Source organism: Medicago sativa, chromosome 6 (genome assembly GCF_051527215.1).
Source record: "Medicago sativa cultivar Bolivia chromosome 6, Bolivia_mono, whole genome shotgun sequence".
NCBI classification, from domain to species: domain Eukaryota; kingdom Viridiplantae; phylum Streptophyta; class Magnoliopsida; order Fabales; family Fabaceae; genus Medicago; species Medicago sativa.
In genome coordinates this window covers 70728628-70743603 of record NC_140754.1, presented here as the reverse complement: position 1 = coordinate 70743603, position 14976 = coordinate 70728628, and the positions used below count along the sequence as shown (strand labels likewise).

Genomic DNA, 14976 nt, shown 5'->3' with positions numbered 1-14976 from the left:
TTTCAGTTTCTGAATCCTTCGATTTTTCGTGATTGAGTCGTTACATGTTCTTGCGATAAAATCCTGTTTTCATCGCAATTTTTTTTTTCTTTCTCACTTTTCCCTAATTCTGGAGTTTGTGATTTCATTTGTATCTTTTTCCCATATATTAGGGATTCTGATTCAGTTTTGATAGTTTTTTTTTCTCTCTCTTTTCTCTCGATCCTCTTAATATTGAGAGAGTTCATCAACTGCTCACAAGGTGTTTGTTGAAATTCTTCAGTGAAAACAGATTGGTAATTGTGTTCAGTTTGACAACCCTGTTGTTGACACTACAATTGTGAAAGCTCTTAAACTCTGTTCAATTGTGGATTGAGTATTGCTTCTTGCTTCCAATTTGACGTACTTCTCAACTCTGAATTTGACATGGAAGCATTTGGTTGTGTTTTTGGATGCGTAAGGATTCTGTTAGAAGCACGTTTACAGAAGCGCGTTTTGTTTTGATGAAGCACGTTGATCAGAGGTGATGTTTTGGGAACCTTTTTTCTGTTCTAGTTGTGTAGGTGTCCATCACACTTATTTGGAATTCCGTTGGTGTTACCACATTCCTACCTGGACTTATCATCATTATGTTTTGTGGTATTGAATATGTGTTCTCCGGTTTGTGCAATTGGTAAACTTTCATGAGCAGATTGTTACCTAGTTATGTTGTTTTGATTTCCTCATCCTTGGGTTTAGTATTGTTTGAAGCCAATTTTGACATGGATTCCTTTTCTGATGGTTGTGTCTGCTTCTACTGCTCCAATATGGCTCAAGAAGGTATATAAGTTGCAGGAAAAGTACAATTTTGTTTTGATTGATTGCCTTATGTTTTAATTCCTGAATCGTGTGTGAAGTATTTTGGCAAGGAACCATATATTGCTGGATAGTGTTGGTGTCCCTTGAGCCTAGCTGCTATCTTGTTACCTTTTGCTTTTGGTTCACTTATGTTGGAATGGTTATTTGGGCATCTATGTCTATCTCTATTATTTGGTTATTGAAGAATGTGTGCTTTTGAATTGGATGCTCACAAGTTGTTTGAAGTTGAAAGTGCAAGACCTTTAGAGCATCTTCTTGGCTTATTTTTGATGTCTCTGGGCTGCATGTTTGGATTTATTTGGTGCACCATTACTGCTACATTTTGTTTGATTTTTGGTTTTGGCTATGTTGGTTCTTTCTTACGCTTCAGTGTTTCAAGCATTGATTTGTTGGCCGATGGGTTGAAGTTGCATCAACATGGATTTGTTTTCTATGGTTTGAAGACACATCACATGGCTATGCATCTCTATTGGCTTGCATTTGGTTTTTCTTGTCTCGGCTCGGCATTGGAGGGCATCACTTTTTATCTTTGGAACCTTGGTCTTGTTGCTTCATGGTACCTTTGGTGTGAAGTTTGTTCAACATATGACCTCCTTCCATTGTAGACTATGGCCCTTCCTTGCACTTCTTTTTTGGATATCATCATTGATTTTGGATATCCTTGGTATTTCTTTTCTTGTGCTTCTGTCTTGAGTTATTGAGAACTCTTGATGGTTAAGCGTTGTGCCTTAATTGGCTTTGTTGATATTGGCTTCTATCGGATGGTGGTTAAACGTTGCTTTGTTGCTCCTTCCTTCAATTGGTTCAACCTTGAGTTGTGGTTGCTTCTTGTTGGATAAACACTTGTTTGATGATTTTTTTTAGCCGATGTGTTCCCGGCATCTTTCCTTGTATTTTCTCATTTCAAGTTAGAAGTGTTTTGAACACCTTCCAACTTGAGGGGGACTATTAGAGATACTAGTTGTAGGAGTATATATACTTGTAATAACCCCATTAGTGGGACAACTTCATCATTTTGTAATATTCCATTTTCCATCAATACAAAGAGTTTGTTAGCTTTTCTCTCCTTCATCCATGGATACCATGTTTCCTAACACTGGTGGTATCGATAGACAAAATCCAGCTCCCATAAAGATTAATTAGGGGATGTCATTTGTATGAAAATCAACCAAGATGGGAAGTACAGCAAAATGATTGAAGAGGGAAAGGACAAAAATAATTGATGAGATCATAATGGATTCTGATAACATACTTGACCAAACTATGAAAGTCTCATCAGGTGAAAAATCACCTACTACTGCTAAGGTTGATAATGTTATACCTTTTTTCATGAAGGATATTCAACTTGAATAGAACGAACATAACATCAATCATGAGGAAGAGGTTCTAGGGAGCAATGATGTTAAAGCAATCATGAGGAAATTGTGACCCATATACAAGGATCTCCTCACCAAACGAGCCGTAGGGGAAGGTTACATCAGAATAGGATTAAACCACTCCATCGACAAATGTTGTTGTGCAAAGTCAATATGTACCTGATGATAAGGAGCATGAAATTCCATTTGTGATAGTTACATGTTCTGCAGTCCCTGAGAATCAGCCTCTGAAAGGTAATAACGTTAGGGTTTCACGGGAAGGGGAGCATCCGAAAACACCTCTTGCTGAACAAGTCAAGCCTATTCTTATTAAAGTGGTGCAAGATGATATATATATATATATATATATATATATATATATATATATATATATATATATATATATATATATATATATATATATAGGATCTATACTATGAGAATGACTATTTTATATGAGAATGATCATCAACCATCAGATCAAAAATAAATGATTGAGATTAAAAAGTCACGTATGTACCTCACCCTATTCTATCAAATTTCATAAACTCATTCTTTCATCTTCTCCACTCCATCTCTCTGATACATTTCATCTTTGTGATTCTCATAGCAACACCATCCAATTAAACACAACAACTTTTCATCAAAGAATTGAAAAATTTATATATGATTTGCAAAATTTATTTGAAACTCATCTAATTTTATTTTTCAATCGCATAAATGTTCATCAGTGTTATTAATCCATAGATCTCTTTAATGTTATATATCATGGATGGTCTTCTTCACACAATTTAGAATTGAACCCCTAAACCACCAAAAATATGTCGCAAGCTTTGAGAAAGAATTAGTGGACAATGGAGAAAATAGGGTTAGTGATTGAATGATCATATATGATGGAAAAATTGAATCCAATTTAAAATCGATAACTGATTATTTTGAGTTTTGCACAAAACACATCAATTTTCTATTTGAGATAGAATTGATTTTCAAAAGCTCATTTATTTCATAATGTTTTGCTGATTTTCCAAAGCTTCATTCCATTCCTCAATTTTAAATTAGAGAGGAGATTTTTGGTGCACTAATTTAGGACAGAAACCGAGAGAAGGATAAAATTTGGAGAGTTGAAATATATGGCTTTGATGATGGATCTGTGGAATTCGACCCAGATAAAATGTGGGAAAAAATAGGAGGAACGATCTGGAGAGCAACAACAAAGGATGGAAGATTATCTTTCAAAAAAAAAAAAGGATGGAAGATTAGAGAAGATGAGAAGTTGAATGGATTGAGGATAGTATGCGGAAAGACATGTGTTATCTAAAATAAGTTTTTTTTAATCTAAACCATTTATTTTGATCTTGATTGCTGAGATTCATTCTCACCATTCTCATATAAAATAGTCATTCTCATATAAAATAGACAAAAAATTTGTGTCTACTTAAAGCTTAAGTACTGGAAGAACAAATGAGAGCAATGGAATCAACAAGAAGGAAGCTTGAAGCATCTGAAGAGAAGTGCTCCCGAAGTCAAGAGCTTCTGAAGTGATGAAGTCATCAGAAGCAAGTTCATCAGAAGCACCTTATCAGAAGCAATATCACTAGAAGCTGAAGTTCATCAGAAGATGAGAGACTTAAAGCTTCAAAGGTTGTTCAAAGGATTTAATCATGTCTAGCATTGCAGAAGACCAGAAGAGTGAAGCAACGACTAATTCAAATGAATTTGAAGTCATTGGATGCTTGTTCTTTGAAGAGCGTTGACAAAGTACAATTGTACGAAGTGTACAACCACTACCTCCACTACTCTGTTCTGTCTCTACTACAGGGCAAAAATAACAGCTATGCCTGCAACGATGTTCCTTCAGACTTAGAATGGATTTGAAATTGATCCTTCATAAGACAATAACCATATCAGGCAAAAGATCATTTGTGATTGATCAAAGTTTCAAACGACTCTTTTTTGATGTGCTGGCAATTTTACAACGTCTCTTTCACACCTCTATATAAAGGAGTGAAGACTTAGAGAATGGCAAGGGCTCAACAACAATTTACAAGTGCCAAAACTCTGTCAAAATTGTTCTGCATCAAAAGTTCACTTAGAATTTCTTAACAACTTTCATATCTTAGAAATTCTAGAGTCTTAAGAGTTTGTATCTCTGATTGTATATCAAGTGTTCTGAAGGTGAGAAAAACACAAGAAGGGGGGTTGAATTGTGTTTTGAACAATTCTTCGTTTCTCTAAAAACTGAACACACTGATCAGAAGTTAAGTGAAACAACTTCTGAAGTGATAGTCAGAATCTGAACGCAGCGGAATAAAACAGAGAGAGAGAAGAAGAAAGACACAAAGCAATTATACTGGTTCCTTCCACAATCTGGAAGTAGTCCAGTCCCCCTTGCACTTCCAAGGAGATTTCACTAGAATGTAATATCTGATTACAATTGCTCAAGCACACCTGCAAGAGACTTCCTTTGCTCAAGAACACCTTGCAAGAGTCTTCCTATGCTTAAGAACACAATCAAGAGACTTCCCTGCTCAAGCACAACTGCAAGAGACTTCTAACTAAACAAAATTACACAGAAAATTGTTTAAGGTTGAACACTTGATATACAATCAGAGGTGCTCACAATACAAATCAGATACAGACTCTAAGACTTAAGAATTTCTAAGATATGACTTTCAGACACAGAAATTCTAAGTGAATGCAAAACAACTTCAGCAGAGGTTTGGCACTTGTAAAAATGTTGAGAGTCTTTTGTTCAGCATTACCAAATCTCTAAGTCTTCACTCCTTTATATAGAGGTGTGAAAGAGACGTTGTGAAATTGCCAGCACATCAAAGAGTCATTGTTGAAGCTTGATCTTTCACCAATGATCTTTTGCCTGATTTGGTTGTTGTCCTATGCAGAACCAATTTGAAATCCATTCCCATTATGAAGGAACATCTTTGCAGGCATAGCTGTTATTCTGGAGCTGTTTTCTTGTTGTGTAGCGTGGACACAAAACAGAGTAGTGGAGAAGGTGGTTGTACAGTTTGTACAAAGTACAATGTCAACGCTTTTTGAAGATAAGCTTCCAAAGCCTTTAAATCTTCACCAAAATGACCGTTGCAACCATCCACTAGTCTTCTGCAGTGTTTTCGAATCCAATAGACAGCTTTTGAACTGTTGATCTTTGAATCTTCAGCTTGTGGTGATAATCAGCTTCTGATGAGCTTCAGCTTCTGATGAAGTCGCTTCTGAACTATCCGCTTCTGATGACTATCCGCTTCTAATGACCTTCAGCTTCTGATGACCTTCACCTTCTGATGACGTCATCATTCTTCAGGCGCACTTTTGTCTTCAGATGCTCTTTCATATTCAGAGGCACTTCTTTTCAGATGCTTTCAAGCTTCCTTTTCTTGATTCCTTAGCTCTCTTTTTGTTCTTCAGAACCTTTATGTGATGTAAATTTTTAACTATGGTCCTGTACACTTGAACATATATTAGCTAGTCCAATTTTTAAGTTTTAATACTTTGTTATCATCAAAACTCTTTAAGGTTCATTGTTAAACACATTTTGTTCCAACAATCTCCCCCTTTTTGATGATGACAAACAATAGTATTTAAAATTGATCAATTGTTGTTAATCTAATTAACAAGTTGACTTTGGGGTTCTGAGGTTTGTAAGCTCAGAGTCAGAGGTTTGTAAGCTCTAACTCCCCCTGAGTCTGATAGTTTTTAAGGTGAGGTTTGTAAGCTCCCCCTAAGTTCTATCCAGGTTAATTAAATTCATTTTACCCACAATAAAAATATCAGAGCTTAAAATTGAAAGAATTAACTTATAGATAAGAAGAATGGTTCAGTTAATTTTATTTGAAATTTTGATATTCCTCCTTTTTGATACATCCCTTTAAAGGTAAGACAAAAAGATAGAGTTTCTCAAAATTTTCAAATATTATTAATGGGGCTCAGAGCCTTTAAATACTATCACATATGTAACCAAAAAAAAAATACTATCACATATACTTCCCCTTTTGTCATTAGCAAAAATCAAATAAGCAATAAAGACAAAAAGATCTGAGAAAAACTCAAACATGAAGAGAGTATAACTAAAATCAGAACCTATAATCTTATCTAAATATAAGCAATTCAGAGCAATGAATATGTATATGAACAAAATATGAAGGCATTATGAATCAGAACCAACTAAGCAAGTTAATATCATTCAGAGACAGTAAGAAATGTAAAACAAGAGATGTTCAGAAGCAAGAACTGAAACAGTTAAACAACAAACAAAAATAAACACTAGGGTGTGCAACTAAGGTTTAGTTTGTTGTTGTTTCATCATCTTCTCCATTTGTTCTGCTTGCTTCTTCACCAGATCTTCAAGAACTTGTTGCCTCTAGAGAAGAGCAAATTCCCTTGCTTTAGCTTTATGCTATTGCTGTGCCATCTGCTGCCTTAGTAGCTTGAACATCCTGGCTTCTCTTGTCATGTAGTCAGCTTCTTAGTAGAATGACTCATTTGTCAGAAGCAGCCTTGGACCTTTCTTTTCTAACTCCATATTCTTCAAAAACCTCCTTACAGCTGTGTTTTATCTTGGTTTTCGGGTGTCAAACATTGATTAAGTTTGAACCTTTTAAACCGGTGATATCTCATTTTTTCTTGGGAAGGGAAAAAGTAAGCAAAACCCTTGAGAATCGAGGTCCGGGAGTTGTTTTCGCTACGGGAAGATGTTAGGCACCCATAACACTATAGTACCCTATAGGAACCGTCTTTACTTTCTACGCGCGCGCTTTATTTTTAAATGCTACTTGAAAATGATATTTACACCTAAAAGTTTACTAAGTGAAGAATTGGAGGGAGAAGAAAGTGTTTGGATTTTTATTTTATTTGAATTGAAGGAATTTTGTTCCTTGCCTACGTACCCGTTTAAGGGATCAAATCCACCGTAGTTCTCTTCCAAAAAATGTTTTTGTTTTTGTTGGTTGATTTTAAGTTTGAAAATTGGAATTTGAAGAATGGAGATTGAGAGGCCTCAAAGGCATGAGATTGTGAAAATGTGAGGTGGAATTAGTTATTTGCAAAAAAGGTCAAGTATGATTAATTTTCATTGAAATTTGGTTAAGAAAATGAAAAGAGAAAATACAATGGGATTTTGAATCCCAAGGTTTATTTAGAAAATGATTTGAGTGATTTTGTTCATATTTTTTAGAAAATGATTTTCCTAAGTGTAAATCCTAAACATTCATCTAAACATTCAATCCTAAACATATTCAATCCTAAACATACATCTAAACATGCATATCCTAGCCATACATCTAAAGTATCTATGTGATGTGTGTGCATGTGTCGGTGCTTGTGTCGGTGTACATCATTAGAGTCCATTGTCCTTTACATCATGCCCTAGTTACATTCTATGGTCTTGCAAGAAATTAAAAATTGTATGAAAATAAAGTACAAAATTCCTAAGTTTTACATTCTAAGTATTGGTGTGGGAATTAAAGTGCAAGAAATGAAACTAAAATGGAAGAATGAAGTATGCTTATGGAGTGTATGAGACATGAAATGAAAGGGGTTAGTAATACAAATGATATAATAGCAAAAAATGAAGCAAGCAAAGTAAGCAAGAAACACATTGAAACTTGACATTTTTAGACATTTTGAAAGGGTAACATCATAGAAAAAATAAGGCAATGACATAGAAATAACCAAGGGATTATGAGCATATATTTTGACACACTTTGAAACCAAGAATTTACCAAGAGCAAAAGGAAGGTTAAAACGCAAGAAATCGACATAACAACATGCTTAAAATAGATCATTATGAATCTTGTAAAATATGAATCCAATGATCTAATATCATAGCCAAATTTTCAGTCATGATGCAAGAATCAAAAGGACTAATATCTCACAAAATTCACAATGATTCCTATAAGCATAGTTATCACATTTATCTCTACATTTTCGTCAAGATTCAAGTGCAAACTTAACAAGCAAACAAGAAGGAAACTCACATACATTTTTCATGCTTTGGAGGTAAAATTTAATATGCACAAATTCAAGAAACACACACAAGAAAAGACTATGCAAAAAAACATGATTAATTTGGAGTTTTTTCTCAACACTTTAACAAAAATGAAAATCAATGGATTGACAAAGAAATCAATATATCTTCACATATTTTTTAGATCCAAATTAATCGTGTATTAATGCTAAAAAAAAATAGAATTAACAAGACACAAACATTGCAAATTTTAGAAAAGAAATCTAGTGCAAGATTCAATCAAGCAGGGGGTGCAGCAAGCATGTAGGGGTAAACCAGTAGCAAGCAGAAGCAGAATAGAAAACAATTGGTTGGGCTGGGTTATGGGTAGATGGAGTGGGTTAGAGCATGGGTTATGGGTCAGCCATGGGTTAAAAATGTGGATAGTATAACATGTGTTTTGGCTGATGAAGAAATCAAGTAGGCTTAACATATATCACGTTCCTTTCCTTTAAAAAAAAATTGCTCACTTCTCTTTCCACATGAAACAAGAACAGCGCCCCCTTTTGTCATCTTCTCCGATGAGATTGCTCAATCCGGCGCGGTGGCAGGTAGTGGCACCACCGCGTCGGAATCTAAACCTCCACCGAATTCAATTTTTTTTTACAGTTTTTAAAACAACTCTCGCTCCTCTTTTCAAGAATCAACTCGGTTTTCACAAACAATTACCAAGCAGTCCTAGATCTGAAAGTGTAAAACGAGGAAGAAATGTTACCAAAAGAAGAACACGAACAGCCTTTTCTTCCTTTGCACCTTCCCGTTCCTTGTTCAGTTCGAAGCTTATGATGATGAACCTGCAGCCCTCGTTTCCGTTCTTATTTCCTTTGTTCTTTCCTATTTCGGTTTGCTTCTGTTTTGCACGAAACTGACGAGATTAACGTGTGAAGGTCTGAATCGATGTTGTTCTTGTAGTGTTGAGGTCTGATTCAGCTTCGTTGTTACGGTATGGAAAGCGAAACCGAAAGCAGGTTGTGGTTTGGTTGTGATGAGAATCAATTTGGGTTGCGATTTCGCTTCCGAGAAGTGATTAATTGTTGCCGCTATGAGCTGTTCGTGGCAGTGATCGGTGTAAGGATCGGCGTGAAGATTGGTGTGTGAATTGCTTGAGGTTTGTGATGAATGTGATGAGGATGGTAGTTGAATGCCGATGATGATGATGATTGTTATGGTGATTTTGTGGTGGTTTTTGTGGTGGAGGAAAGTTGGTTATGGTGGTTGAAAGTGGGAGAAGAAAATTGTTAGGGTGGTGGAAGTTGGTTAGGGATGAGAAAGTGGTGGAAAATAGTTTGTTACGGTGGAGAAAGAAAGAGGGAAAAGAAATTGGTTTTTTGTTATTTTTTGTGTATTTTTTGTGAAAAGTGATTGGAAAAAATGATTAGTGTGACTCTTTGACCATGACCTTGACTTTTATAGGTGATGTGGTAAGCCTTGGACCAATTGGAGTGGGACATGTGGCACCTGAAAATTATTTGGACTAACAAATGGACTAAAATACAAAAATTAATAAAATTGAATTTAAAAAATGTAATTTGAAATAAACGTAAAGTGAAACGATTAAAAATGACAAAACGGACTAAAACGAACCAATTACTTAAATGAGGTACTAAAACGACCAAAATGACTCAGATGCAATTTTAAAAAATGCCCCTGGGGACTAAAACGACTCAAAATGACTCAGATGCAATTTTAAAACGGATTTTTAACAGGGAATTAAAGCAAAAGTTTTACACAAGCAAATCAAAAGACTCAGAGACAGATTTTAGAATTTAAACAGGGTTTTAACATATGAAAAGACTGAAATGCCCCTAGGGGCTAAACTGACTCAAAGTGACTTCAAATGCAATTTTAAAATGGATTTTGACGTGAGATTGAAATAAAGACTTATTCAAACTATTTGAAAAGACTCAAACAACTTTTAAAGGACTAAAATGAGTTTGGGTACAGGAAATGACTAAAATACCCTTTTTCATGAATTTTGCAAATAATATTGAAATAAAATGCAGAGAAAGATGCAATTGATCAGAGACAAATTCAAATGACTTGAAATGCAAGAAAGATGTTTTGAATGACTTGAAATGCAAGAAAACATGGACAAATACATAGTTGAAAAGATTTGTAAAGCTAAGTTGAGATATAAAGCAGAGTAAAATGTCAGTGTAAACAATAGTAAATTGGCAATTCTTCAAAAGTAATAGACATATATCAAAGATGAAAGAAAATTTTGAACAAGTATTTTTAGGTCCAAAATTAGGGTATAACAAGCTGTAGTCTTGATTCTGATACATTTTTTACTTACAGATGCTATCAAATCAGTAGCTTTCTTCTGCAAGGATTCCCATTGTTCCTCATAGGCTGATGGCAGATCAATTACCCTTCTGTGGTCAACCAGATTATGCATTTCTGAGAGGATCTTGAGTAGCTCATCATCAATATAATCAGATTCCAGTATGTCAAGGGGTGGTTGTTCAAGGATTTCTTGGTCTGAGGATTGGTCAGAATCACTAAGGGAAGGGTCTTGAACAGGGTTAGACTCTGGAATGATGAGTTGTTCAGATTGAGTTGAGGATGATGGTTGGTCAGGGTTAATTTGTGAGGTTGAGGTTGAGGCTTGAGGATTGTCAATTTCCATTGGAGTAGGATGGGGTAAAGCTTGTTCTCCTTGTGGTTCTGTATGCTCTGGTTGTGGGTTAGATTGGGGGTCAGTTTCAGTATTGGTTGGTGGTTGTTGTGGTGAAGTTTGAATGTTGAGTTGGGGGTCAATGTCAGCTTTGGGTGATTGTTGTTGTTGGCTTTCTGAAACAACTTTATCAAAAGCAACTGCTTCTGAGGTTGTCTCAGAGACTTTCTCTGAGGTAGGCTTGACATTAGGTAATTCACCTGAGTAGTGGTGAACAATATTTTCTAAGACTGTATTGTCTTCTTCTTGTTCAGGGATGGGTGGTTGTGATGAAGAGGGTGAAATAGGGTCAGTGGTGTTTGGAATCTGAAGTACCTTGACTGAGTTATCAACTTCTGAAGTGGTAGCATCTGGTGCACCAGCTGGAGGAACAGAACCTGAAGCATCAGCTTTTGCTGTTCCAAGATTCTCTCCCTAATTCATCTGACCTTGCTTTATGTTTTCAACAACAGCTTCTTCCTCATCTCTTTCTAGTTCATTTTGAGCTTTCAAATCTTGCTTATTAGCTTTAAAATCATCAGCACGTTCCTTAGCCATCCTTTTCAATGCTGGAGTCACTTCAACCATAGAACTTCTAATCTGAAGTGGAGCCTTCTTCTTCTTGGGCTCAAGCTCTTCCTTTTCTAGCTCAACAAGAGCATCCTCTGCTCACTCTATGGTGTATACAGTGTCTTCTTTATTTCTTCTTTTCTTAGGAACAGAAGCAGCACCAACTTTCTGTTTCTTTCCCTTCTCCTTAGCAGCAACAAATTCAGCTTCAGTTCTGGCCCTTTTTCCTTTAGACACATCAGGAGCAGCAGCAACAGCTACAGTGTTGACTCCTGATTCTCTGGCATGAGCAGCTACCAGACTGGCCAGAACTTCAGTATTGTTTTCATGAAGGATGGAGGGAAAATCCTTCAAAGGTTCTGACTCAGCTGTGGTCAGTTCAATCCATTTTTCATCAACAGGATGTTCGCTGATGACCTTCATATCATACAAGGATTTGCTGTTCCAGATGCGATCTGAAGTGCTAACTATAAAACAGCTATCAGAAGCTTGTTTGAAGTTTCTCAGAGTCTCCAACAGCTTGCCTTGGTGAAAGATTTCTGACAGAAGCCTTCCACAAGGTACTTGTTTCCTTTCCCTGCTAGTACCTTCTTTGATAGCCCAGCACATATGATGCAAGAGGTAATTTGGGAGGTCAATTCTCTGAAAAGTAGCCAATGAGTATAAAGCTAGCTGATGATCCTTGTTTGGTTGATCAGCTCCTCCTCCTCTTTGTAAGAAGCAATGTGCACTGAACTTTAGCAACAATCTGTGACACACTTCCATTTCTGCAGTTTTCATCATAGAATTTCCATTGCAGAACAGATTTACGTAGCTCTGTAATAGAATATCATCCTTAACTTCCCACTTAAAATATCCTTTTGAAGAGACCCTGCATGCTTTTGAAATAGTTCTTTTGGTGATGGTTACTGGGATACCCATCACTGCATATCTAATTTCCAATCCTTCAAAAGGTTTCAGACCCATTTCTTCTCTGGTCTTTCCTTTTAACCTTGAATCTTTCTCTACAGCCCTTTTCTCTTCAAGTTTTGCAGCTTCCTTGTCGTAGACCTCAACCCTTAACCAAAAGTCCTTTACCAGATTCTCATATGTTGGTCCATTCAACATACGAAAATAACCATGTAGCTTTTGTTTCTTGACGTAAGCTTCCATGTCCACATCGTATTTCTTCAGATAAGTGAAGTCAAAAGGTGTCTCCTTTTGAACAATCAATTTTTCTTCAGGAATAGACATGGTCTTAGGTTTGATGACCAGCCCAGATTCTGGAACACCTTGATGTTGCATGTTTGAAGTAGCTTCTGGAGATTCTCGTTGCGAGCTTGATGATGCCATTTGATTGGAGATGAAGATGAAACTTTTAGGGTTCTAGGGTTGAGAGAATGCGCTTACTTCGCAAGAACAGGTTTGAAAGCAAAGTGTTTGTTGTGAAGTGAGTAGTGTGTGAATTGTCAAAGTGTTAAAAGTAAAAACGATTGCAATTCAAAAGAGACAAACAAACATAACATTAATGACATTGGGGGCGCGTGAAAGTACTTTTCAAAGCTATTGAATCATCATTGCCCTTTTAAGTTATACACCAATACAGATAAGCCAAGTCAGAATTTCTCAGAGTAACTTCCAAGTTAGTGGGTCAGTATTACTACAAAAAGTAACTTCCAGCGTTTCCACTAACTCTACTATTCAGATGCATAAAATCCAGCTTCAGGACTTCAGATGCTGGCGTCATCATCAGAAACGAATTTTCCTCAGAACCTTAATAAAGAGCTTCTGATGGACAACTGCTTCTGAACTGACTTCAGAACCTAAAATCCTATTCAGGAGCGAGCAAGCATTTAATCAGACACAAAGTGCATGTTCAAATTTTTCTTTATAAAATCAAATTTTTCAACAGTTAAAGGCTTAGTAAATATATCAGCCCATTGATTCTCAATATCAATGAATTGTATATCTAAAACTCCTTTTTGAACATAGTCTCTGATGAAATGGTGTTTGATTTCAATATGCTTAGCTCTTGAATGCAAAATTGGATTTTTAGACAAACAAAGCAGCAGTATTATCACAATAAATGGGAATACTGTTAGCAATTATCTGATAATCTTCCAACTGATGTTTCATCCAAAGTAGTTGTGTACAACAACTTGCAGCTGAAATGTATTCTGCTTCTGCTGTAGACATAGCAATAGCTGTTTGTCTTTTGCTAGCCCAGGATATAAGATTATCACCCAGAAATTGACAACTGCCACTGGTTGACTTTCTTTCAATCCTATCACCAGCATAATCAGCATCACAGAATCCAATTAGCTTATAATCTAAGGATTTCCTATAAAGGAGTCCAAGATTAGTTTTTCCTTTCAAATACCTGAAGATTCTCTTGATAGCAGTCATATTAGATTCACTAGGATCTGATTGGAATCTTGCACACAAGCATACACTGAATAAAATATCTGGCCTAGATGCAGTGAGGTATAACAATGAACCAATCATACCTCTGTACAGCTTCTGATCTACTTTAGCTCCTTCATCTTCTTTGCTTAAGGTGCACGTAGGATGCATTGGAGTGTTCATCACTTTACAATCTTCAAGCTTGAACTTCTTCAGAAGCTCCTTTGTATACTTTGATTAATGAACATAAACTCCATCTTTGCATTGATTGATTTGAATGCCAAGGAAGAACTTCAGCTCTCCCATCATGCTCATTTCAAATTCATCCTGCATCAACTTAGAGAATTCCTTGCAAAGAGATGCATTAGTAGAACCAAATATTATATCATCAACATATATCTGCACAACAAGAATATCTTTCCCAAGGGTCCTTCTGAAGAGTGTTGTGTCAACCTGTCCTCTTTTAAAATCATTATTGATTACGAAATTACTTAGTCTATCATACCAAGCTCTGGGAGCTTGTTTCAAGCCATATAGCGATTTCTTCAGTTTAAAGACATGGTCAGGATATTTAATATCCTCAAATCCAGGAGGTTGCTTGACATACACTTCTTCTTCAATGAAACCATTAAGAAATGCACTCTTGACATCCATCTGATATAATATTAAGCAATGATTAACTGCATAGGACAGAAGTAACCTGATTGCTTCCAGTCTTGCAACTGGAGCAAATGTTTCAGTAAAATCAATGCCTTCTTGTTGACTGTATCCTTGTGCAACAAGTCTTGCTTTATTTCTTGTTACTTCTCCTTGCTCATTCTACTTGTTTCTGAATACCCATTTTGTTCCAATAATGTTCTTGTGCTGAGTTGGGTACCAGATCCCACACATCATTTCTTTGAAACTGATTCAACTCTTCTTGCATAGCTAAGATCCATCCATCATCTGAAAGTGCTTCATCAACTGTTGTTGGTTCAATCATTGAGATCAATCCAATCATTGACTCTTCTTGTCTGAAGTATGATCTTGTTCTTCTTGGACTATCTTTGTTTCCAATGATTAGCTCCTCAGGATGTGAAGACTTGTGCTTGAAAGTGTTTCTGGGAGGATCTGCTTGATGTGAGCCATCTTGTGCTTCATCAGAAGTAGCTTCATCA

The 14976-nt window shown here is 36.1% G+C and overlaps 1 protein-coding gene across 1 annotated transcript; it reads right to left on the bottom strand.

Annotated features, from left to right (window-relative positions):
• Window positions 1-11536: 11536 nt before the first annotated feature.
• On the bottom strand, window positions 11537-12769 carry LOC146916592 (uncharacterized). Its single transcript, XM_085721678.1, has one exon. It carries the CDS (start codon window positions 12767-12769, stop codon window positions 11537-11539), a length of 1233 nt encoding a protein of 410 aa, XP_085577804.1.
• Between the last annotated feature and the right edge of the window lie 2207 nt (window positions 12770-14976).